Source organism: Bacillus rossius, chromosome 14 (assembly GCF_032445375.1).
Source record: "Bacillus rossius redtenbacheri isolate Brsri chromosome 14, Brsri_v3, whole genome shotgun sequence".
In the NCBI taxonomy this organism is placed as follows: Eukaryota; Metazoa; Arthropoda; class Insecta; order Phasmatodea; family Bacillidae; genus Bacillus; species Bacillus rossius.
In genome coordinates this window covers 4,148,466-4,174,793 of record NC_086341.1, presented here as the reverse complement: position 1 = coordinate 4,174,793, position 26,328 = coordinate 4,148,466, and the positions used below count along the sequence as shown (strand labels likewise).

At 39.6% G+C, this 26,328-nt stretch overlaps 1 protein-coding gene across 6 annotated transcripts in view; it reads left to right on the top strand.

Annotated features, from left to right (window-relative positions):
* LOC134539044 (ryanodine receptor) overlaps positions 1–26,328 on the top strand; it is a 243,278-nt gene that overhangs the window by 59,020 nt on the left and 157,930 nt on the right. For 3 of the 6 annotated variants that reach the window (XM_063380732.1, XM_063380731.1, XM_063380735.1), the window contains exons 4-19: positions 1,248–1,262; positions 6,602–6,679; positions 8,172–8,247; positions 8,754–8,866; positions 10,666–10,771; positions 12,232–12,325; positions 14,524–14,706; positions 16,505–16,676; positions 17,253–17,422; positions 18,104–18,228; positions 18,835–19,035; positions 20,461–20,630; positions 21,894–22,084; positions 23,227–23,367; positions 24,370–24,467; positions 25,154–25,349. In XM_063380732.1, coding sequence (XP_063236802.1) covers positions 1,248–1,262; positions 6,602–6,679; positions 8,172–8,247; positions 8,754–8,866; positions 10,666–10,771; positions 12,232–12,325; positions 14,524–14,706; positions 16,505–16,676; positions 17,253–17,422; positions 18,104–18,228; positions 18,835–19,035; positions 20,461–20,630; positions 21,894–22,084; positions 23,227–23,367; positions 24,370–24,467; positions 25,154–25,349 — 2,129 coding nt within the window. The remainder of the gene's footprint in view (positions 1–1,247; positions 1,263–6,601; positions 6,680–8,171; positions 8,248–8,753; positions 8,867–10,665; positions 10,772–12,231; positions 12,326–14,523; positions 14,707–16,504; positions 16,677–17,252; positions 17,423–18,103; positions 18,229–18,834; positions 19,036–20,460; positions 20,631–21,893; positions 22,085–23,226; positions 23,368–24,369; positions 24,468–25,153; positions 25,350–26,328) is intronic. The other 3 variants (XM_063380736.1, XM_063380733.1, XM_063380734.1) reach the window with 1 other exon arrangement.

Here is a 26,328-nt window from a genome sequence, read left to right as displayed (position 1 = left end):
GACGCACTCCCCTCCTCTTCCGGTTCCCCCACCACGTACCTGACTATTCCCCTCATGCAATCGGAATTTTCGTCAACGCTTGAAAATTGTAGCCCTACTCAGCAAATAAGTAACATTTCAATAAATGTTAGTGGCACTCGGGTTTCTGCTAACACCATTCGGTACCTATGTATTGTTTTTGATTATCATCCTTTTGGAATCTTTTTTGATGAACCAGTTGGCTGTTAATGGCATCTTGGACCATTTGAGCGCAACATAAAGTCTCTTGTCGGCCACAATGATTACTTTAGGAGTGCTGTTGTTTCAAGTGTAAATTGAAATGCTGTTCAAAATTTCTTGTAGTACTAGCAAGTGTACTTGGCTACATGGCACAAACAGCAAATTTGCCAATGTGAAAGTTATTTGTGAATCGATCTCCCTGCACCGGTGTCTCTTCCCAAGTTAGTCTAGCAGTTTACGGCGGTGATATATATATATTTTGCACTAAAGAAATAATGAATGCTTTTGAACGTCGCAGCACAAATTATTGTCTGGTTGATCGGGTCGAAAGAGGTGATCATTTCAGTTGTTTTTTTTTTTTTGTGACAGTTTACCAGTAATTTTTTTTTATCTGACTTTTAGTGTCATCTGTTTTTATTCTAATGCATGTTATTGATGTCAGTAAACTTTAGTTGCACAAAATTTAAATTTTGTAGTAAGGAATTAGTGCGTCAAAAAAATTTTTTTTTTTTTTTTTCTTTAGCGCATGTAGTTTTAGTTGTGAACCATCCTTTTTGACTGTTGATTTTAAAAGAGCTTAGATAGTTCCTAAAGACCCACTTAGTATGTGTTTTATCATTTAGTCATGTAATTGTGTACCTAGTATGTAATTTTTACAACTCCTTACATTGAACTGTGGTGCACAAGTAATTGTTCCGCAACCGTATGTTGTTTAACGATGAGTAATTAGAAGTTAGGTAAGTGATGATAGAAATTAAATTTTTGAAAGTGACTTAGCCCCAACTGAGAAAAAGTGCTTTTGATAACTATAAATAGATTATTTCCATTTTCATCCCTCCTTTTTGTAACAAATTCAGAATATTTCCCTATCTCAATAACATAAAAAAGAAGTTAGTTTTTGTTTATCCTGTTTTTTTATTTATTTATCCTTTTTTTTTTTAACAAGCAGCTTTGCTCTGTATTATATTTTGTTTTCAGTTTGCTTATCTACCTTTTGGTTCAATCACGTGCATTATTTTCTTTTGCAGGATCAGGAGTCATTAGTAAGTACTACTCTTCATCATGAATTAATAATGTGATTCATATGTTTAAGCTGTTTATGGCTTTAACACATTGCTTTTTTCTTTTATTATTTCAAAGCTTTGCATTTTTCATTTGTCATGTATTATTTATTTCCCACTCTCTATCTCTTTCTATATCCAATTATCTTTATTTGAAACATTTTTTTTCTCTCTGACATTTTTCCTTCCTAAAGTAACTCTGTGTGTTCCACTGAAAATATTTGTGTTTTGTTTTGATTCTCATTGTTGGTAGCAGTTGGTGTTTTGATTGTATGTGTTACGTAGAGTACCTTCTTAAGTTGCAGTATGAGCCCTTATATTGAGTCTAATGTGTAGTGTCCCTTAATGATTCCATTAACCTCTACTCCAAATAAGAATTCAGCTCCTAGCGAGAACAGAGAAAAAAACATTCTATATGTTCTTATTTATGAAATTTTTTTTCGGTGGAATTAATGTTGCAGTGGTTTTAAAGCACAGCTAAATAAAATTCCTTTAAAACATTTTACAGGTTATTTACATACACGAAGTACTTACAGGCAGTACACCATATTTGGGCTTTTCAAGGACTAAAAATAATGCAGGAGAAGTTGATTCAATCCAATGAAACCTTCATTTAAGGATCTTTACTGGTTTTGCAGATGCTGTTTATGTCAGTTTACTTGATTATTAAATTGATTCACAGTTACATTCACACAGGCTTGACATAGAAGTAAGTTGCCAGGCCTCTTTCTATACACGTTCAAGGTTCTCTTGAAAGTAGCCAATCAGGCGAGGCTTCCTCGTATCAGTCAGACACAGGAGGTCTCTCGCTATTGATTGATTCTTATCACTAATTAACCCATGGCCTCTTACCGATGGCTGTTGGTTGACTGCTAGGAGTTGGTCTCTTTGTGGACTCTGTCCTGTTGCTTTGTAGATGATTTAATTAGAAGAGCATGAAGCTATCATCATGAAAGGACTATATCACCAGTAGCGTGAAAAAAAAAATGAGCATGCAAAATAATGGTTGCATATGACTGAATACACATTAAGGTGGTCGCCTGAATGACACTGGCCTCTCTATATGGGCCTCTTTGCCTCTACGAGGCATGTGGTCTTCACGTCAATTATGCACCTCTTTGAGACTTGAAGCGACACTCCGACTTTTCATAGCAGATTGAAATTGAATGTGCTTTGCATGTCCCCATATGTTTTGCAGTACTGCATACCAAATTTTTTCATACCTCAAAGCACTCTTAAAAACTCTCATTTTAGTATTTTCCACTGTCAAAAAAATACTCTTTAAAAACGAAACTTTTATAGTAGTGTAGTACCTCATTAAGGGCTCTCCACCTACCCGGGCATACACACGGTACGCAGAGCTTTGGAAAAAAACAACACAATTTTAAAACTAGTCAAGATATCCGAGTGGGGTCTGTTTATGAAAAGCATTTAAGAATTTGCTGAGGGTCGATAAGTAGTTTGGTTTCCGGATAAAGTTTTTAAACTATATATATTAGAAGTTTTGAAATGGCTAAAAGCCATGTTTTCAGAGAGATTTTTAGGTATAAAATAATTGGTACAGATTCTTGAAAGCACTTAAGGGACTTGCATTACCCCTTTATCTTCATTTCTCCGCGCACCATTTCGAAGACTTGTGCTTAGAGGCGATACCACACTAGAAATACCAGCGAGCGTCATGCTTATCATCCCGCCTCACTAACACAAATACGCCTCTGATGAGACGGGCCCCTTAGTGCTTTTTTATGGTGTGAAACATTTCAGGAAGCTTGAGCAGTTGTTAAATTACACCACAACGCCAGGCTGCCACCTTAATGAAAAGTGAACATTTTCGAGAGCCCTGGGTGACGGGTGATTGCAGCCAACAACCATTCCCACTATCCCCTTGCCCGATGGTGGTAGCGTGAATATTAACCATCTCTCCATCTTGCATCTCACCCACTCCTCAGGGCGTTCGGGAATAATGGGTCTGTTCGTCGGTTGGTCACAACCTGCCTCTCTTTCATGGTGTGTCGACTCTGCCTCAAGCGGGAACCACCCACAGACTTCTCTTTCGCTCTCTTTCCTGAACGTCTATATTCTACACTTTCGTCCATCTGGAGCAGCTTAAAAGTCATTCAGAACCTGTGCATTATTCCTCATGTTATGTAATTAATTTTCATTTATTTATTTTTGTTCCGTGGATCCCACGCGGAGTCAAGGCTTTGGGATATAGAACATGTCAAGTTGTACAGTGTAAAATATACATGTAAAATACAAATGTACCCATGCACTGCTATCTACATAAATAAGATGATGTTACGAGCACGTTAATATCCTTAAAATACAGTGCATGTTCACAAGAATTTACTATATATTACATACATGGTAATGGTAGATTTAATTTTACAAATAAAATATCACTTTATGCAATAAATGTAGCAGTTACTATAACACAAAATGTCAGGTCAACAAAACAACAGTTCTGGTTCTCCGTTTTCAATAAAATTAAAAAATTCCTTCATCGACGTGCGTGTCACTTTGGCTATAGCTGTAGTTTCGTTCGAACCCCGGGTGATTGACACATTCGAGGGTTTGAGGTTGCAGAGTCTGTGGTGACCATTAACGACTTGGAATCCTAGTAGAGTTACTGGGTTGTGCAAGAAGTAGTTAGTAGTAGTGTGTAGATTCCTCAGTCCTTGAATTTATTTCACTAGGATTAGCTGTGTGAGAGTTTCTGCTCATCTTGGGAGTACTTATTTTAAGACTCGGGTCTCATCCACCAAGTTAGTTATTTAATTTTCTTCTCATTACTGACAATTCAAGGGATATTCCTGTATATCTTTATCAAAGTAGATCTCACGCATTTCATGTGTTATCACAATTTTTGCATCCAGATATTTACATACCAAGTTTTATCTAATATCAGGGGGGAGGGGAGGGAGGTCAGCTCAGGAACTTTACTCACACCTGGGGTTAACGACATGTAATTTCTTGATACGGTGCTTGAATGTGTTGTACGGTCCATATTTTGGCCGAAATGCTTATAAAATAAAGCAGAAAACTTTGAAATATAAAGGAAGTTTTCCATAAGACGTAGTTTTGATATCAAACACGTTTCACAGTCACGCTTTTGCAAATGCAGGCTGCCCCCTCCCCCTATAGTGAGGGGCTTCTTAGTTCCACCCCCTTCTTCCTTCATCCCGGGATCTACGCCCATGTAGTTTAATATGTTTACGGTAGTACTAAACTTGGATGTTAAACTGGTAGATGATTCACTGGTAATTGCTGTAATTTGCAAATAGCATTTGGTAAGTATCTTGTACCAAAATTCCGCACCAAACAAGAACCAAAGAGCTGTTGTGATAAATATGGATGATAAGACCTTTAAATGACAATGAAATTTAAATAAACAGCATTTAATGAGACTGAGCCTTAAGCATATACAACTTTTTAAATGCGTTTTTCAACGTAAGACTAAGGTAGAGTCATTTTAAAAAAAAAATTTACATTCATAGCAAAATAAGTTTGTGTCTTCCTGCAATACCTTTGGAGTTTCACCATGACATCAATCTAGTACTGCTAATTATTTATTGGTTTTGTTTGATAAAAAGAGGCACCAACATGTTTGTTTGGCGAACCTTATGAAATGAGAGTTTGTGCCACATTATGAGGCGGTGACAACAATTTCCTTCCATCGGTTTGCACCCTGTGAGGCATTGTTGTTGGTAGGAAATGGTTTCATTGCTTTTTATTATAGGTATTCAATTTATTTTTTGACATCTGTTATGCGTGAATAAAGAGATGTACACTATGTGCAACACATAGAAGTATGAACTACCTCTACAGTCACCACAGCAGCCACGTCGGAGTAAGCACATGTAGGAAATACATCCTCACACACAACAGACTTTCAGCCGATAGTCTGAGGGCAGTGTTTCGCAGCCTACTTAGCCACTAGGAAAGAAGGAATTCAAATATTTATGCTCTTATTGAAATCAGTATTGCTAGTTGAAAAAAAAAATCTCTGTTTTAAAAAAAAGAAGTTTAATGTGTAGATGGGAGCTTAATTAGAATTAATTAAGGGTAGAAAAGTCATTTTAGAAATTGTTATGAAAGATCATAAACAAAATGGCAAGATATTAGTAAAGTTAATAATTTTTTTTATTAATTAAATGGTTATAATTTAGGCTTGTTATATTTTCTAATTTGTAAGAAATAAAAAGAAACTGATTATTTCTGGCACACCATCTCAAAACCTAGCCATAACTGTGTGGTCTGTAGGAATTGTGAAGTCGGGTAGCATTGATGCACACACGTCACTATTGCTTTGCAAGGGCAGGGCAAGGGGCTAATGCCCCATTCTTAAGTAGGAAAAAAAAACTGAAATGAGGAACAAGAAGATAAAGTCAGAGAAAATTTGTAACATCTTCACAAACTGTCGTTCAGAAAAAAAAACTTTTTAATAATTGTTGTTCTGCCTTTTGTTTCTGATTGTTATTGTGCGGCACCATGGTCTCTCTCTCTCTCTCTCTCCTCCCCCCCCCCCCCCCCCCCCCCATGAAAACAGATGTACGTATTACGAAATATTCCCAAAAATGTCCCTCTTCTGTTTCGATTTGGATGTACCCTTGTTCCATTGTATTGAGGAACATTAACATACAGCCATACTCATGTTTTGTGATTTTTTAAAAATTATCGTTGTCAGAAATTAATTTTTCTACCAATTTCATGTCAAACACAGTGTACTTACTTTCTTATCTGAAGTAGAGTTTTCGAATTGCATTACGAAAATTCCAATCGCACGAGGGGAATAGTCAGGTGCGTGGTGGGGGAACCGGAAGAGGAGGAGAGAGCGTCTCCAACGCTTGCGCTAGCGGTCGAATGTGAAGAAGTGGGAGGAGAGGCAGGGCAAAGTACGTCGAACTTACAGGGGGCGTAGCCTTGGTTCACGTCAAAGTTCCTTAAAAAAAAACCACTAAATAAGGTCTTGTTCAGTAGAAATGTCTTTAATGAACTATTAAATATATGTAATTAAATTATGATTTTTTTTAAAAAAACCAGGTGCATAAACATAAAATAATTTAGGACACTCTACCCCCGTAAGAGAAGTCGCAGACACATCGTCGAAGCACTGAACCGCGGGGAGTCCGGAGGATTGCGGTCGGTGAAAAGGGGACGAGAGGACAGACTGATTGTGTTTTTTTTTTTTTTCCAGTTTTTTCCCCCATAAGTTATTATTTTGCCCCGCGTGACCCCCGGACCTCGGGGTGGGGGGTGCAGGGACGGGCGCGGCGGAGTGTGCCTCTGACGCCCGGCGCTCGTGTGTGTGTGTTGCGCAGGGCAAGGGGACGGGATCGGGACACCGGACGCTGCTCTACGGCAACGCCATCCTCCTGCGGCATCAGAACAGCGACATGGTGAGTCCACACTCTTCAAGGGATCCTCCGTCGACTCGAATCATTATTCAGGACGCAGTTTTTGACGTGACAACGTCTAATAAATCGATGAACGCCGGCTGCACGCACGAAAAAATGTGTCCCGTTACGCTCATTGTACGCTTGCGCCGCATCTATCTCTCTCTTCCACTCGATTGGAACAACCATCGATTTGGACTTTTTCGAGGCACATTAAACTTGAAACACTCCCATTCGTTTCCTACTTTTCCTGTCATCGTCCTATCCTTAACAGAATAACACAGACTGGAAGAAGTTAAATAGCGAACATGTATAAAAGTTATAGTTAAAATAATCTCTTCGTTGAAGTAATAAACATATTTGAATCAATGTGTGCAAATAAAAGTAAATTTATCAATTAAATTGTAGATTTCATTTTATTCCTTCTTTGTATCCATACAAAATAGTGATAATTCAATAAAAAGTTTTCAATTTTATTCTAGAAAATGCAATCATTTCATCAATGTTTTGTTTTGACGTTGTCACGTTAAACTATCGTCCGTAAACCGACTTTACAGACAACCCAATTTTTTTTACAAACCAGCAATGTTTGTGAATACCCTGGTCCCCCGTATCTCATTCAGAAAAATCAAAGATTAGACGAAGAAAGATGGATACACAGACACACGTGAATCGAGCCAGAAACAGCCGATGTCAGATGTTAAATAAACGTAAAGACAGCATAGAGAATTCCGTGGAAGGAGTAAAAATCAGAACAATATCATAACACAGAACCACACAATGGGCTGACAACAAGTAGACAAAAAACAGCGAATTTAAAACAACTTTTGACAACCCAGGGACAGACAGAGGAACCCAACGATGATACTCTTGCTGTGTTGTTCGAAGTTGTTGTTTGTATTTACTGTTTTTGTTGCAACTGTTTCTTCGTTTGCCAGCCGACTATGTTCATCTGTGCTGTGATATTGTTCCGAATAATTCCTTTTATGGAATTCTCGGTTCTGTCTTTACGTTTAACATTTGAGATGGTATACGTCCATAATATTGATTTAAATCGATCTTTTCCCTTTGCAAGTATAATTAAAAGAATGAATTTTTTAAATTGTTATATTTCCATACTTTTTACAAATAATTTACAGAATAATTAGTAAAATTATTTTTTTTTATCACTTTACCTTTTTAATTTTATATTTACACCTATATGGTAGTAGATAAAGTACATAGTGTATTAAGAACATAAGTATAACTGAAAGTAGAAACAGTTGCTTCAATTGGTTCTTGAATATTAAAAAAATATTAAATGAAATTCAATATATTGAGTTATATCTAAATATTGTGATGAAATGTTGTACAGAGAATAAAATACCAGCAATGATAGGAGAAATATTAGTATATTACCAGTGATTAAGGGAAATAATATTTTTTTTTTACTGTCAGTTGTGGAATTCTTGTGATCCGTTAGAACTAACCTGTGGTGTCATTTATTGTATTTCAGTATTTGGCCTGCCTGTCAACCAGTTCGTCCAATGACAAGCTGGCGTTTGACGTGGGCCTGCAGGAGCATTCTCAAGGTACAGTCTGGTCACTGCAATCACTCACTCCTGTATCTTGCATGAGGCAAATTTCACACTTCATGTCGGAGCGTTGGGGGGGGGGGGGGGGCATAACCCTGCTGTTTTCCATCGGATGGCGACTGTGCTGAGGCAGTCAAGGTCAGGCCTTTTATACTCCTGTGGTCGGCGGTTGGTCCCACCTGGAACGTCATTCCACGGTCTCCGACCAGCTGGTAGCAATTGCCGCACTTCTGTTGGCGTGACACGCGGTGCGGAGGCTTTTATTTTTTTTGGGCTGGGGTATTTTTTTATGTAGCGCACTGCCAGTTGCCTACTCCACAGGCATCTTCACCCGCGGCCTGTGTGTTGCCTACACGCTGAGGCGTCGGCTGAAGGAAAAGTGTTAGGCAAATAAATTGGCTTGGGTGGAGGGTGTGTGTGTGTGTGTGTGTGCACAGGCCACATAAGCTCCCTGTAGAGTCCACTCGCTTGTCCGTGGTGCGATTGGCCATGTGTCTGCGCAGGCGAGGCGTGCTGGTGGACCGTGCACCCCGCCTCCAAGCAGAGGTCGGAGGGCGAGAAGGTGCGCGTCGGTGACGACCTGATCCTGGTGTCAGTCGCCACGGAGAGATACCTGGTGAGTGATGAGAGATACCTGGTGAGTGATGAGAGATACCAGGTGAGTGAGGAGAGATACCTGGTGAGTGATGAGAGATACCTGGTGAGTGATGAGAGATGCCTGGTGAGTGATGAGAGATACCTGGTGAGCGATGAGAGATACAAGGTGAGTGATGAGAGATACCTGGTGAGTGATGAGAGATACCAGGTGAGTGATGAGAGATACCAGGTGAGTGATGAGAGATACCTGGTGAGTGATGAGAGATACCTGTTGAGTGATGAGAGATACCTGGTGAGTGATGAGAGATACCTGGTGAGTGATGAGAGATACCTGGTGAGTGATGAGAGATACCTGGTGAGTGATGAGAGATACCTGGTGAGTGATGAGAGATACCTGGTGAGTGATGAGAGATACCTGGTGAGTGATGAGAGATACCTGGTGAGTGATGCGTGCTGTCGGCCCTGCAACCACACGCACAGAGTCCTGTTGCGGGAATGTCGACACCGCTTCGTCAAACTTCCCCACTTCTCTGTACACTTTGGTTACGGGCCCACGTTCCAGGCAATGTCAGAATGATATTTATAATTTTTTTTTTAATATTTGTAATTGTAACATGCCACACCAACAGCACAAGGCTCGAATGGTGGGCACAACATGTCGGACAAGTACAAAACAAATACAGTAACAGAACAAAAACTAGAACAAAACAATTATAAGAACACAAAAATAGTAGGACAAAACAAAGACAAGACAATACAACATACAGATATCCATATGAATGCTTAAATTCTAATAATTACTTAAACTTACAAGAAGTTTAATGAGAGTAATATGGTTAAATTAACATATATATATATATATATATATAAATTTTGGATTAATTAAAAATTACAATTATATAAAATTGAAATACTACATGTAACTAAGGTAAGTACCATAAAGATAATTAATCTTTGGATGCCGATATGTCCCTGGAGAAAAATTTTATCACCACAGCACAACCGGTCTTGCCGAGAAATTAGTCGTCACCATGAGTGCAAGTAGGACTTCAGTAGTGAGGGTGCCACATTATGTAGCACCCACTCTTCTCACATTACACCCTCGCCACCCCTTTTACCTAAAAAGAAATAAAAATCTGAGCAAATTTTACTTGCATTTCTCGCATACAAATTTTTAACTAGTTAAAAGGATCTAATTGTAGCTGGAAAACATTTTTTTTTTTAATTATCTTTAGTTTATCTCGGAAAATGTTTTGCAAGTAATTCTGCCAATTAAAAAAAAAAAAAAACAAGGATATTGATGCTAGGTGGTGCCAAGGCACCTGTGGTACTTTAGTTGCACATGCCTGTGTTCGTTATTGGTTACGATCGACGATCAATGAAAAAAGGCTCTTTCCAAAAAATTGGCTTGTCGATATGCCTAATGATGTTAATATGAACTACAAGAATAAAAAAAAAATAGATAAGACAAAATTTTGTGAGACAAATGTTAAAAATTGTAAAAAAAAAATCAAATAAATTAAAAAATTAATACACTATCTGCTGATCCTTCGGAGGTCTTCCTCAGGATAAATCCTGATTTGGCTGAAAATTACAGTGATTTCTCATACATATTGTAATGACTTGTTCCTTTTATTTTTCTCATCCTTTTAAAACTCTGTCGTAATATCTGTACACTTAAATAAGTATTAGAATGTGTAATAGTTGGATTTGTTGGGATAGACGGTAGAAACCTAATGGATAGTGCGATGGTGTGAGCCTTGCAGCTTGAACATCTGTTAAGGGTGTTGTAAGTTTAGTGTCTCTTTTGTTTGGTAGCACACAGCGAAGGAAAACGACCTCTCTGTGGTGAACGCATCCTTCCACGTGACCCATTGGTCCGTTCAGCCGTACGGAACAGGCATCAGCCGGATGAAGTATGTTGGTACGTGTGCTAATGTTTGATCTGAATGCAGCATTTACAAACAATACTGGCATTTCAACTGAATAGACTTCTTTTTTTTGTTGAACACGTTCAAAAGTCAACCTTTGGCATGACAAATTTATGATTTCATGGTTCAGAGCGCAACATTAATTTTAGAGTTTCCATGTTCTTGCCTCTGTGCGTGAACATGTGACTTAAAACAGTATTTTTTTTTTTACTAGCTTTGAGCCCGGAAGGTATGCTTTAAGCAGTCCGCCTACCTAGGCACACATAGGGCGTGCAGAGATTATTTATAAACTGATTTATAAACTGTTCAAGATATCTGAGAGACGTCTGTTCACAAAAAGCTTTTTAAAATGTACTGATTGTGAATGAGTAGTTCTATTCCTGTACGTACTTATTTTATAAACTGTTTAAAGGATCTAATTAATTGTAGCTGGAAAAAAAAAATTTTTTTTTTTGGAAAATAATTTTAGTTGATTTAAGAAAATGTTTTACAAGTAGTTCTGCCAGTTTAAAAAAAAAAAGATGTTGAAGGTAGGTATTTTTAGGAGAGTAAAAAGGGCTAAAATGCGTGTTTTTAGAAACGTTGTTAGAAATGAAAACCCCAGTAAATAATCTTGAAAGCACCCAAGGGCCTTACGTTACACCTTTGTCTTCATTTCTCCGCCATCAAATGTTATGATCACTGCTCAAATCTTAGTTGTCCTCTGCACAACGAGAAGACTGCGCGCCAGTCCAGAGGAGACACCGTGCTAGAAGCCCCAGCAGGCATCGAACTTATCATCCCGCCTCGCCGACACAGATACACACCTGTCTGGACAGGCCCGGTTAATTATTCAAACTGCCTTGATCTAGTCACATAAGATCTAAGTTTTCAGATCCAAAATTGTTATCAATCATTTAAAATCTCGTCCCAGCGAGTTAGGGTGCAAGCTTATTGCAGCTGCCTTGCTCCCGGGTTGAAACCAGCGGTCTCTGCTCTGTGGGTCGGAACGCCGAGGAGGGCACGGGGAGTTGCGCCTTTGAATATATATACTGTATAGAAGTCGCGAGCCCAGGTTAAAATTTCTAATACGGTTTTGAGGTAGTTGGTTAATTCACCGCCGCAATCGCCACCATCTCTAGGGCATTGACTTGTGGTGGTCCCTAGCGGACAAGTGTCGAACTCTTCAAACACCCCGTCCCCATCCCGTTGAACGACCTTGAGCTGCAGTGAATGATAGGTGGGGGGTGCGGGGGAATGACAGGGGGCGACAGTGCTGCGCTCTAACGTGTAAATAACAACTAAGACGATGCAGGGCGTTACGGCAGCGCACTGCAGCGGTGAAGTTTCCAAGCTGCTCATCATACGCTTCTAAAAAACGTAGAGTAAATCCTATCCACTCGCGACTTCTATACAGTATATGTATTCAAAGCTTGCACGAACAGAGTGTTTGCTTGAGGCTCGTGTGCTCCAGGTTACGTCTTCGGCGGCGACGTGTTGCGTTTCTTCCACGGAGGGGACGAGTGCCTCACGATACCTTCCAGTTGGACGGAGCAGCCCGGCCAGAAGTGAGTGGCGTTCCCCGTTCGTCCGAGCACCGAGGACAATATTTTTAAAATTTTATCTTAGTAAAAATTTATTTATGTTAACATCAAAACATTTTAAAATTTATCTTGGTAAAAATTTATTTATGTTAACATCAAAATATTAAAAAATTTATCTTAGTAAAAATTTATTTATGTAACATCAAAATATTTTAAAATGTATGTTAGTAAAAATTTATTTATGTTAGCATCAAAATATTTTTTAATTTATCTTAGTAAAAATTTATTTATGTTAACATGAAAACATTTAAAAATTTATCTTGGTAAAAATTTATTTATGTTAACATCAAACTATTTAAAAATTTATCTTAGGAAAAATTTATTTATGTTAACATCAAAATATTTCAAAATGTATGTTAGTAAAAATTTATTTATGTTAGCATCAAAATATTTTAAAATTTATCTTAGTAAAAATTTATTTATGTTAATGTCAAAATATTTTAAAATTTATCTTAGTAAAAATTTATCTATGTTAACATCAAAATATTTTAAAATTTATCTTAGTAAATATTTATTTATGTTAAAATAAAAATATTTTAAAATTTATCTTAGTAAAAATTTATTTATGTTAACATTCGTCTGGAATAGAGAACACTTATTGATTAATAAAAACCAAATTAATCAGGGACCGCTTAAAATTTTTTACAAAGGAAAATACTGGGTCTATCAATTGGGAAAAAAAACCTCTGTTACAGATTGCATTAGACGTATCAGAACTCTTAATGTTAAGATTTCAGAATCTAATGCGTTAACCACAGGCATGACAACTTGAAAATAAAGCACTGTGTGCCTGCTTTCGCCCTCGGAGAGCGCACTGTCTTGCATTCTGAACCCGAGGGAGGGGAGCGGAAAGGGAGAGTGAGCGACTTTTCGCCGACGTCTGATAGCCATCAGAGTTCCGGAAGCATTCAGATTGGTTGGTTATGAATATGTTTAGTTACTGCTTTTAACCAAACAATTATTTTAACTCTTATATCTATGACAAAATGTATTTTTCTTCCTTCAGAATGCATTGTGGCTTGTGAACTTTTGTTGTTGGTCATTTTTGAGGATGGTTTTCCATCTATACCTCAAGGATGCATTGATATCCTTGGTGTGAAGGGTAACCTGTCAATATTCCCATGCAGAGCCCGAATTTTATTAATTTTTTATTTTTGGAGGACTGATTTATGCTTACTTCAATAATTATATTCATGTATTATAAAACTTTTCTTTCATCAAAAAATTGCATGAAAGTACCGAAGCTCAGTATTTGAGACCAAAATTTTTGTAAGCACATACTCAAAACGCCAACCTCTGACATTATTAATGTTCAAGTTTTGCAACTACATCCGCCTTTGTACGACAGTGCCTCCCAAGAATCTTCCTGGAGCTGCTTGGTGCTGACCCAGAGTGTGCGAGAGCGCTAGGCCTGTGCGAAAACTAGTTTTTTGACGCGAAGGGAATATCGAATTGAATGTTAAGAAAAAATATATATATATTCACAAAGTCAAATTGAATTGTGAATATTTTTCTCAGCATTTCTGTATTGCACTTTTATTGTATAAAATACTGAAATGAGTTAAAATAGTTATTTAACATTTGAAATGTTCGTTCTCATTGTGAAACCATATTTAACACCATTCAATAGAAATTATAAAAAGCAGGCATAAAATTTTATTTTTTTGCGTTGATCAACGCAGACCCGAAATTCGACGCGGATGCAAAGCGTCGAGTAAAAACAAACCGCAAATCACACGAAGATGTCGGCTAGAATATTGGAAAGAGACACAGTAACTAACCCCTTTGAAAATTGTCGCTCAGGGAGCCGCGATCCATCAAACATTTCATTGCGTACAGAGGGGGATCATCATCATTGGTCAAGACGACAGGACACGCCTTCCCCCACCATTTCGCGTCCCGTCGAATCGTCGCGTAGGAGCTCGTTGACCCGAGGAAGGTAGAGCGTTGGCCCCGCGACTGGAGATGTGAGTACAGGCCGATCTTGTTCCATTTTTTATTAATTAATCGGTCGCCGAGCCACACCGTGGATCACGCCTGCGCTAGAATCGATGTGGACCCAGCATGACTCCCTCAGCAAACGTTACAAAACATCTCAAAAGCTTCGCACAGGCCTGCCGAGCGAGCGAGGGGGAAAGACGGCGGTGGTGGTTGTTTCGCAGCATCGTGGTGTACGAGGGCGGCAGCGTGATGAGCCAGGCGCGCTCCTTGTGGCGCCTGGAGCTGGCTCGCACCAAGTGGGCCGGCGGCTTCATCAACTGGTACCACCCCATGAGGATACGCCACCTCACCACCGGCCGCTACCTCGGCGTCAACGAGAACAACGAGCTGTACCTCGTCAGCAAGTGAGTGCGCTTACATCGATCCTCCCTGCCCCCGGTGCACCGGCGAGAGATCCGAGTCAGCCTAACTTCACAATATCAGAAACTTGGGGGGGGGGGGTCATGTTTTATCTCTTAATCGTCGCACATCTTATACTAAAAATCGAGTTTGAAAAGAAAGTACGGGTGCGATTTTTATGCGAAATAGCTTTTTTTTTTTAGGTAAAGTTATTTATAAACACAAGACCTATTCGTGGAAAGAATTTTTACTTAAAAACTAGAGTGTACAAAAGCTAGTCAAACAATTTAAATTAATAAGTCATGCAACAAAAAAATGGTTTCAACTTTAAATAGAAAAATGAAAACCGTGATTTGGAACTAACGCATAACTATCATCGTAGTATGCACTTCCTACAAAAGAGAACGAGGCTGTAAATTGTTGTTAACTCGGCACTAGACAGAGTGTGGGCATTGCATGCAATCGGCGAGCTATCGATATCGATATTCAATTACGTGCGGGTGCTCTATGAATGATGTCAACTAGCACTGGCTACATTTTTATAAGCGGTACACAACAGCGATGAAGACGAACAGATTAAGATTATAATGTTTGAAAAGTCTTAAAAATTAAAATTTACACATCATACAACTTTGTATTTCTATTGATTAAACAAGTAAGCGATAATATACAAATGAATATTAGATTTGAACTTTAAAGTACATAGTTTTATATGGGAAACTACCTACACAAAGCACTTGAAATCTAACAGCAGGACCAAAAACATCATGCGACGTTTATATGAGAATTTTTTCCCTCTAAATTAGATGCCCTAAAATAATGAACTGCTACAATTATGCATGTACAATGATAATGTTATAAAACATGGTATGTTGATTTATTCTATTACTATTTTAATGGTTATTCGCTGCAGCCTACCTCTCCACTTGTTTATCTTGGTACAATACTTCGTCAACTGTGGCAAATATGTTTTTTAGTTTTAAAACCTAAATTTCTAATTATCGCTCCCAGAAACATTTGACACAGTCACAGGGCAATAAATGCTCACTTCTTTTGAGCCTTTTATTTTTTGTTTAATTTCTTTGTATCATATTTATTAATTTTTGTATTTGTATACTTGTACTGAGAAAATGCAAATTTCCACGAAGCCCAAAAGTTTTGCACGTGGGTTTTAATTGACACAAGTCATTCCTGGACAGGGTGTTTGTATGTTGTATGCTGCCTATATTTTGGCCTATTTGCATGCATTGAGAAGAAAATTTTTTTTAAAATAAACACTAATTTTCTACAAATGACAGTTCTGACTTCTACGTTTATCAATTCCGTTTCACAGTCACAATTTTTAAATCCCAAGTAGGTACCTCCTCACCAGGGGCCCCTGTGCCTTCCCCACTCTCCGAATCTGCACCCATAGTCTATTTGACGTGTTTTATGGCTGAAATGTGTAGTTTAATGTATTTTTTTTTGCAAGATTGATTGATGACACATGGTGAAAATGTTAGGTTGTCAGGTAGAACAGGGTAATTGTTTGGAGTAAGTGTTGTGTATATACTTAAAAACTGTGCCAGATCACCGACAAAGTTACCGAGCAGCTTACCGCGGCACCATCTTGAAGTCCTCTGCTCTACCAAACGGAGAGTGTTGCCGGATGACATACTTGCAGGAGTAGTACCCATCCGCCAAATCCCACGATAGGCACGACAGGTGTATTATTTTACCGAACAGTAAGTGTGTTGGAAGTCTGGTAGTGCATTAAGAGTGCGCAATCGCTGAGCGAGGACGTGCCGCGACGGCTGCCCGCAGGGACGAGGCGACGCTGGCCCTGTCCACGTTCTGCCTGCGGCAGGAGAAGGACGACCAGAAGGTGGTCCTGGAGGAGAAGGACCTGGAGGTGATCGGCGCGCCCATCATCAAGTACGGCGACAGCACCGTCATCATGCAGCACTCGGAGAGCGGCCTCTGGCTCTCCTACAAGGTGCGTGGCGGGCAACATCGCTCGGAACCTCGACTCGGCAGCCGCTGGACCTCGTCGTGAGGACAGTTGCCCTGTAACCACCCCTTCAAAGAGTTATTCTTACAAACCTTTCTTTGTCGATTTGGAAAATTGTAACTGAAACAGAGTGGTAGCGATGAAAAGATCTAAATAATTAATTTTTTTGTAAAAAAAAAACCACCACCTATAATAGATTTTCTAAGATATTTTTCTTGTTTATAATATTAAAACTCTTGTTTGATTTAAGAAATTTCTTTAAATCATTTTAGTGTGTGTGTTTCGAGGATTTGACAAATTATAACGACCAAAAGCTAATTTACTTGTTTTATTTTTATTCATATATATTTTTGGATTATTTAAGGGAACTAATAGCAGTTAGTGTTTTATAATCGTAATTATTGAGACCGGCTTTCATTAACTTATCTGGAGTTTTTTTTTTAGATACTGAAAATAATTTTTTTGTGTCGGGAAGAGAGCGTAGTGGGAGTTGCCTGTGGGGAGGGCACCGCTCCAGAGGGACAGGAGCGAATGCACAGGGGGTTTATCGCGTCGTTGCAGTCGTACGAGACGAAGAAGAAGGGCGTGGGCAAGGTGGAGGAGAAGCAGGCAGTTCTGCACGAGGAGGGCAAGATGGATGACGGGCTGGACTTCAGCCGCAGCCAGGAGGAGGAGTCCCGCACCGCCCGCGTCATCCGCAAGTGCAGCTCCCTCTTCAACAAGTTCATCGTGTGAGTTCCCCCCCGTCGGCTGGACCCGGGAAACCGTTTGACGATTCTCGCCTCACATTTGCTCACGATCGATACATAACTTATTTGTTTTACACTCATCTTTAGAGACCCGGAAATTTCGCGGATTCTTCTGGCCTCAGGGTAGAATACAAAGTTATAGGTGTGCTCGACCCATGTTTACTTTCCCCATTGGTTGATTTCTCAGTGAGAACATTTTTATCCTTGTTATTTGGCACTACCTGATTCGCTTACTTCTCTCCCAGCTGGGCATCATTGGCTCACGGTCGTAGACGGGCGTGTCCGAACGAAAACGTGCCAATCACGAACACGGCGCGAGAGTGTGGAGGTTTGCATTCTAGCTTGCGACTAAATGAATCCGCAAAATTTCCCGGGTCTCTACTCATCTTGTATAGTAATAGCAATATTTAATGTTGTGTTCTGCGCTTTTGCTCTGAATGAAAGCGAGGCACGCATTAATCACGAGAACGCCACATGCATGCTGGGTAGCATAGAAATGTACTCGGACTGGTTTTCTCGTGGTTTTGAAGATGCCAGATGTTGGTCACCGAAGCCATTTGCTTCGTGACGGTAGCCGCTTGTTCTTGTCAGAGCCGAGGCTGAGTGTGGTGAAGAAGGCGATGCGTGTTGTGTGTTTTTCACTGGAATCTCCATGCATTTCAGGGGATTGGAGACGTTGCAAGTCAACAGAAGGCATTCACTTTTTTTCATGTCTGTCAATCTAAATGAAATGGTCATGTGCCTCGAAGACCTGATCAACTATTTTGCCCAGCCTGGCGACGAGATGGGTACGTTGGATTTAAAAACACATTTATGCTTGGTAGTATCTTGTCTGTCCGATCAAAAATTAACTAGAAAATATTTAACTCATCTGTTTTCATAGAAACAGAAAAAATACTTTTTAAACATTACAAATTACGAATTTCTGAACGGATTGAGAGTTATTAAAATTTTTGGAGTGTAGGTACAAGTCGAAAAATATTTTACATTTGTCAGTTTTACTATATTGTTTGTAGTTTTATATTATGACCAATTTTGCGTTTTTTGGATAAAAATAAATGGTATTTACATGTGTTGGAATGCAGGGGAATGCAGGGGTGAGACATAAACCTGTTCCCCCTTTTCGGAATGAAATTCTGCATAAGCTCTCGAGTCTGATATTGGCAGTTGGAAGTATATTTCTATACGTGAGGGTATTCTATTCTCAACAGAACCCCCAGGAACAGGGGCGTAAGTAAAATGTATCCTTATAGCTCCTCCTTGCGGCCAATCTTGGCCATGCCCACCGCTCCGTTCGGACCCCAGCCACCGTCTTCCAGCTGAGGTCTGAACGCTGCTGCGAGATGCGAGATGTTCGCTGACGTGTGCACGCGCGTGTGTACGTGTCCGCGCAGGGCACGAGGAGAAGCAGAACCGGCTGCGCGCGCTGCGGAACCGGCAGGACCTCTTCCAGGAGGAGGGGATCCTGAACCTGATCCTGGAGGCCATCGACAAGATCAACGTGATCACGTCGCAGGGCTTCCTGGTGGCGCTGGCGGGCGACGACTCGGGCCAGAGCTGGGAGATCATCTCCGGCTACCTGTACCAGCTGCTGGGTGAGTCCGTCGGCAGCCTCGGCAGTCTCGGAACTGCGTCCACATCTCTCCGTAATGCAGTGGTTCTCGAAACTTTGAGGCACACAGAAATATATTAAAAAATAAATTATAATCTGTTGTGTAACTTTTAGCAGACGTGGCAGAAGGAAAAATTAAAGCAGCAAATGTTGCTTGTTCTTGTTATGATCGCCAGATAGCAGCACAAGGCTTACGCGAGGTATTTCAGCAATACTGAAACATTGCGAATAGTAACATTTTTTCAAAGTGGTATCATATAAAACAAAGGGTTAAAACTTTGGAACTCAGGCGGATTTAAAATCCTATAAATAATTGTAGGTGCACTATATAGAAATTTTTGAGAAAAATGTTACTATTCGAGCGAGCACTGTAGATTTGTTCATTTGCTACTAAATTTGTAGTGAAATGGTACAGTAGAGTAACTACATTCATTTTGATATCTGGACACACATTTCTCTGGAATTACACAGGGCGCAACCGGAAATTTTTCTAAGAGACGCCAGTGAAGTGAGCCGTGATGCACAGATTGAAGAACTCCTGCTGTGATGCTGTACATTTTCACTCAAGTTAAATACATTTTTACTAGAAATATGTTGAAAGGTACTTTCACATTATTTTTGATTGCGATTTCTCAAATCATGTATACCTCATATTAAAATTTAAAAAAATATATATACTATAAAAATATGTATTTATTTAAATTGTCAGAAAAAAAATGGAGATTTTGTACAAAGCATTTTAGTGAAAGAAGCCGAGCATTATAATATTATAAAGTTGTTAATTTCTTGTGGTTTGCAGTTACGGTTGAACACTATCTGGTTTTGGCATTGAATTTATTGAGATTCATTCTCCCCAAGTACCTGCAAAGATAATTTTTCTCCTGATCAGGGCCGGTGCGTCCATATAGACGAACTAGGCAACCGCCCAGGGCGCCTAGTAGATGGGGGCGGCGCAGCACGACACACAACAGCTGATATAATATGTTAAACGATTATTGAAACTAGATGAAAATGGATTTTTGTAACAGTTTGGAATGTTTATATTGATATAAGTAATTATTTAAAGTCCACCGTGACCTGTTTATGATATGTAATAAGTAAAAAAAAAAAAAAACTCAAGCCTGCTTACATTATATTGTTGACAAAATCTTAAGCTTACGTGATGTATTTTGAGGCAAGGAAAATTTTTTTTGGGGTGTCCATTTGGGGGGGGGGGGGGGGGGGGGGAGCATTAAGGTTTTTCGTCTAGGGCGCCAATTTACCTTGCACCGGCCCTGCTCCTGATGTTGAACTCAAAAGTTGTAAAAGTGATGCACCTGTGTTACGAAAGGAGTGTTGTTTTATCACCGCTTCCCGACCGCAGGCACGGGGTTGTAGAGGGTGAATCGTGTGTCGGTCGGTGTTGCAGCGGCCATCATCAAGGGCAACCACACCAACTGCACGCAGTTCGCCAACTCGAACCGGCTCAACTGGCTGTTCAGCCGGCTGGGGTCGCAGGCGTCGGGCGAGGGCACGGGCATGTTGGACGTCCTGCACTGCGTGCTCATCGACTCCCCCGAGGCCCTCAACATGATGAGGGTGGGTTGCGTCGCCGCGCACTTCCCGGGAGACGCTCACACCTGACATCGTTATAGTTTAAGAAACTAGAAAACACGCTTATTGACCCTTCTCATCAAGTTTTATGTATGGGACTCGTTAGAACAAAACCAAACTTGGAGGATTCACTGGTAGCCATTGAAGAGTTCCACTGTCCACCGCCCGGCTCCATCATCAGACTCTCAACACCAAGTGTAATGTATGGGACTCGTTAAAACAAAACCAAATTCGAAGGGTTCACTGGTAGCCATTAAAGAGTTCCACTGTCCACCTCCCGGCTCTTATGATCAGATCAGTTCAATGGTACCAAACTATTGTATTGTAATCCAGATTACACAAACTTGCGAAGTTTTGAATCAGTAGTTATAAATTCACTGTCCAATATTCTGTCTCGTGTACTGGAGCCGGCAACAACTCCTATAACTCCCGGGAGTGCCTTTTCACAACGTGACGCCAGAAGGGCTATGAATACTGTTAAGATTTGTAAATAATGCTTACCCTAGATTTATATTAACTAATCCATTTGTTGGGACGTTTCAAACTTCAAAAAATACGGCGCCATTTTGCTGCCGTTAACTCGAGCGATCCTGGTGGCCACCAGGAAAGACTCGGTGGTTCATCTGGTACCGGCGTCGTCGCCGGACGTCCGGCTATCGTTTTTTGACTTTCGTGTTATCTGGTGACAGTTTCACAGTACGAAACGAATGCAGGTTTCGGGGTTGAGTCTTTCGGCCCGGGTCGACGTCTGCGAAACGTCGGTTCCTCGCCGGGCCGGAGGATCGGGGAGGGCGCCCCGGATCGGACCGCAAGGGGGCGTGTTGTCAGGTGTGTAGCCAGGGGGGGGGGGGGTGGTGTTTATGGTTTCAAACCCCCCCCCTTTGCACCAAATCTTTAATTAATTTCTTATTTGAGGCACACAGAAATATATTAAAAATAAATTGGAATCTATTGTGTAACTTTTTAAGGAAAAATTAAAAACAGCCAATGTTGCTTGTTCTTGTAAGGATCACCAGATAGCAAGCAGAACAAGGCTTACTCACGCGAGGTATTTCGGCGATAACACTGGAACATTGCAAATAGTAACATATTTATACAGTGGTATCATAGAAATACCACTATGGAACAAAGGGTTAAAATCTAAATTTTCCCCGGGGGAGGACGCTTTAATACGGGGCGGGGCGGGCATGCTTCTTAACACACCCCCCACACAGAGATCCTGGCTACGCCACTGGCGTACTGTTCCAGGACGAGCACATCAAGGTGATCATCTCGCTGCTGGAGAAGCACGGCCGCGACCCTAAGGTTCTGGACGTGCTGTGCTCGCTGTGCGTGGGCAACGGGGTGGCCGTGCGCAGCTCCCAGAACAACATCTGCGACTTCCTGCTGCCGGGCAAGAACCTGCTGCTGCAGACGCAGCTGGTAGACCACGTGGCCAGGTGAGTCGCGCCCGCCGGAGACGCAAGACAACCGGGGAGGGGGCCGGTCGAATCCCGAAATTCTCAAATATCATAAAACCCTGGTATCCAGAGAGGTCGATATCCCAAAAGAAAAAAAAATAATTCAGAGGAATAATCGCGGGGCGCACTAGGGAATAAGGGGATAAGTCAAATGTTGGCAAAAAATGGTTTTTTTAATGGTATGAAATAACAGGAGAACGATCTCTACAAATTGGTTCAAATGGGTTACAAGTCTAGCCACCCCTTGTGTGTGTTATTCTATGGCACTGAACTTTCGAAATGATTAATTACTGATCTTGCATACTCGGAAGAACTTTAAATGTTTAAATATCTTAATTTAAGTAAATTTTGACATGTCCCCTTTTTTCCCCGCGCGCACCCGCAATATATTAAAGGAAATAGAGTAAATTAAAAAAAAATTAAACACTGATAACTCCTGAAATTTATCAGGTCAGTTTTTTTCTTCGTACCTTTACTGTTACCTATTCCCTAAGATTTTGTACTTGTAACAATATGTATTGATCCTGGAAACTTAGTTTGTGAAACAACCATTTAAAGTGTAGAATTAATCAGCACCATAGTTAATAATTTTAATTTCTTTTACATTATTTTAATTTTGACCCTTGACACCTAGATTAGAGGATTCAAGGGTTATGTTAGAAGTACTCTGTGGGATTCGAATCCGATATTCGGATTTGAGAAAATTGGGATTCGACCCATCGCTAAATAAAAGTGAAGGGCTTGTCACAGGATAAGTCACTAAATAAACAGAACTTGTGCTAGAAGCCATGAAACTTTAATTCCCACCAGCCTTATGCTAACTTTCAATTTTTTTTTTGACGTCTCACTTTCAATTTAAAGTTGCACTCCTGAAGTAATAGTGCAAGAGTGTCAGCTAAAATCATGTAAAAATGATTTCTGAAATAGTTTAGCTTTTATATTAAAAATGGGTACATTTCTGTGAGTAGTAAAAATATATATTTGTATTACAGTTTCTAGTATTAAAGTTAATATATAAAAAAAAATAGGATTTTTTTTTTATATGTCCTGGAAAAGTCCTATGATTGGTATTCCAGGTATTTGTAAACATTCTGTTGAACGGCGACTGTCTCTCCCTGCAGCGTTCGGCCCAACATCTTCGTGGGGCGGGTGCAAGGCTCGGCCGTGTACCAGAAGTGGTACTTCGAGGTGACCATGGACCACATCGAGCAGACGACGCACATGACCCCCCACCTCCGGATCGGCTGGGCCAACACCACCGGGTGAGTGCGCGCCTTGCATCCCCTGTGTTGCTGGCGGGGCGCCACGCTTGCAGGCGTTTCGCAACCCCGATTGCTGTTACAGCTGAGAAGTACTTTTGACGTTATCTTTCTTTAGGCGTGTTATGAAACTATGAGAGAGAATTTTTACGATGTTCTTGCACCATACAACAAAATTTCCACAGGTGCTTTTAAATCTAATTACTTAGTGATTGATATTGAATACTGGTCCATATAATTAAAACTATTTATTTATTATAAATATTAGTGATATAAGATGTGTTCTTAAACCTTTTCAATTGTATTTAAATAAGTGAGGTTATGTTACCATATGTATAAGTTATTTGTTTGATAAATTATAACATTATTATTTAGTAAATAAATAATTTAATAAATGAGAAACACTAGCATATTTATTTTCATTATTAATTTAAATGTATCTCAATTATTTTATAGATTTAATAATTAACTTTATACAAGTGTTTATATTAATATTGAATACTGAGTATTGAAAAAAAAATTTTTATATGATTGAATTTTTACTTTATCAACCACATTTATTAAATAACTCCAGTTATTTTATTATTTTAATTATTTTAATTATTTGCACACAAAATGAAAGTTAGTTCTTTAGTACGCATAGCAAGTATAACTTTTCACTTGCATACATAAGAACACGCAACCAATTTTTTTTAAAAAAAAATGGGGTGGGAATGCTTAATAGTGATTCTCTGTGCCCTACTTCTGGTGTAAATCATGAAGACCGAGTCTATATGAAAGTGGTCCTTGTTGGAGATGATGTCATTGTAAACCTTATTTGCGTAAGTGTTCTTTTTACAAAGTCCCGTGAGTTAAATCAGTTGGTTCAGTATTCTTACTGTTTGTTAATGTAGGTTTTTGTCGACGTGTGGGTCTCCGTGTGTGTCTTGAACGTGTACTAACAGCGAGCACCGCCACATGTAGCTCTCGCTGGGGCATCTCTTCACGGAGACTGTGTCTGCGCAGGTACACGCCGTACCCGGGCGGTGGGGAGAAGTGGGGGGCCAACGGCGTCGGCGACGACCTGTACTCGTTCGGCTTCGACGGAGCAAACCTGTGGACAGGTAAGCCTCCCCGCCCCTGAATGGGACAGTGCCCTCCCGATCCGCGGACAATCTGTCTTCCGCGACAACGCAAGAACATGTGTATCACTTTTAACTTTTGGTAAAGTGTATCATACTGTGTGAGTATAAATCCAATAAATCCAGATTTTTTTGCAAGAAATAATAATCTGTCTTCTGCGACAACGCAAGAACATGTGTATCACTTTTAACTTTTGGCAAAGTGTCACATTTTTTTGAGTATAAATCCAGTAAATCCAGATATTTTTTTGCAAGAAATATTACAGTTTTACCAAAATAAAATTGCTCTTGCGCCTCTTCATTTTGCTTGTGCAAAAGATTTTCACAATATAGCTGACCTCCCATAGTAAAAATTACTGAATGGGTAATTCCTTCTTTAATACTAAAATAGTATTGTATTAAATATTAAATGAAGTGTGCAATTTATTTAATCTGGTTAGCCGGTTGTGTTGCTAACTTTATGTGATAAAAAAAATTTGTATATTGTGCATAGTTTCAGACTGCATTGATGAAATGTAACGATTCGTTGCATTTTCTTTCTAGTGTCATTGTGCCTAGGTCATAATTTTATTTGACTTTAATTATTTATTTCAACTTAAAATTCTGTGTTAAGTTCGTAGAGGTTAATTGTCAAAACGTAACCTTTTAATCACTGGGTCCCCTCACAGGTGGTCGGAAAACGCAGGTGATTTCCGACTCGACGGAACCGTTCATCAAGAAGACGGACGTGATCGGCTGCGCGCTGGACCTCACCGTTCCCGTGATCACGTTCACGTTCAACGGCCACATGGTGAAAGGGACCTTCAGAAACTTCAACCTGGACGGCATGTTCTTCCCAGTCATCAGCTGCTCTTCCAAGCTGAGGTGAGTGCCCCGGGTTGCATTTACAACCCCTCTTTTGATACAGTTTTTTGATGTAATTACACTATATATCTCGGGATGCCAGTTTGAAAAGTGGAGTGTACCGAAAATATGATAGATTTTGAAACGTTATAAAATATAAACCAGTATTTAAGTTGCGCATGTATTTAGGATAGTGAAAGGATTTACGCAAGCACGATTATAAACAGTTTTTGTATATTTAAAGGTCAGTATGAGTAATAAGCAAGTTTCCTGAATGTTCGATTTCACATGAATCATATACTTTGAAATTGAACACTCACGTTAACAAGTTTGAATTTAAAAAAGTTAATTTTGTGCAGGAAACACCGAACTACATATTTAAACCACGTTTGAATGATTTCAAAAAAGTTGAAAAGATAATAACTAAGACAAAATCATAAAGAATAGTACAAAAAAATTACAATTGTGAGGCATACAGCCGATTCATACAATTGGAATTGCAAGAAACTACGATTAGAAGAAAGAACAGCTTGTGATGATTCCAAAAAGGTAACACTCAGCGGTGCCTATAAGACCGGATTCTACAGGACTTTGCCCATCCTAGTACGTGTGCAGGCATCACCAGTAGTAATAAGCTATAGCCTATGTTATATTGAGACGGTAACAGAAATAACATTGATATTTAAATTATAAACAGTTAATTGGTACTTCTGTCTTTTTTTTTTAACTTCCCAGTGACACAACGCATTTACGTTAAAAAACTTGCGGTCATGTCCCGACACAGCCCACTCCAATGTTATGTCTATTATCAATAGCTTTTTTGGTTTATGTATTACTTTACAAGCTTGATCCATTTTAGATTTTTGTATCGTGCCTTAAATCATAGGGAACATAGATTTGTTTGGAGGTTTATATTTTACATTACATAGTTATTCAAAAAAACTTCAAAGCTATAGGACCTCCAAGATTATTGTGGGCTGTAAATTACTTGGGTGCCAAA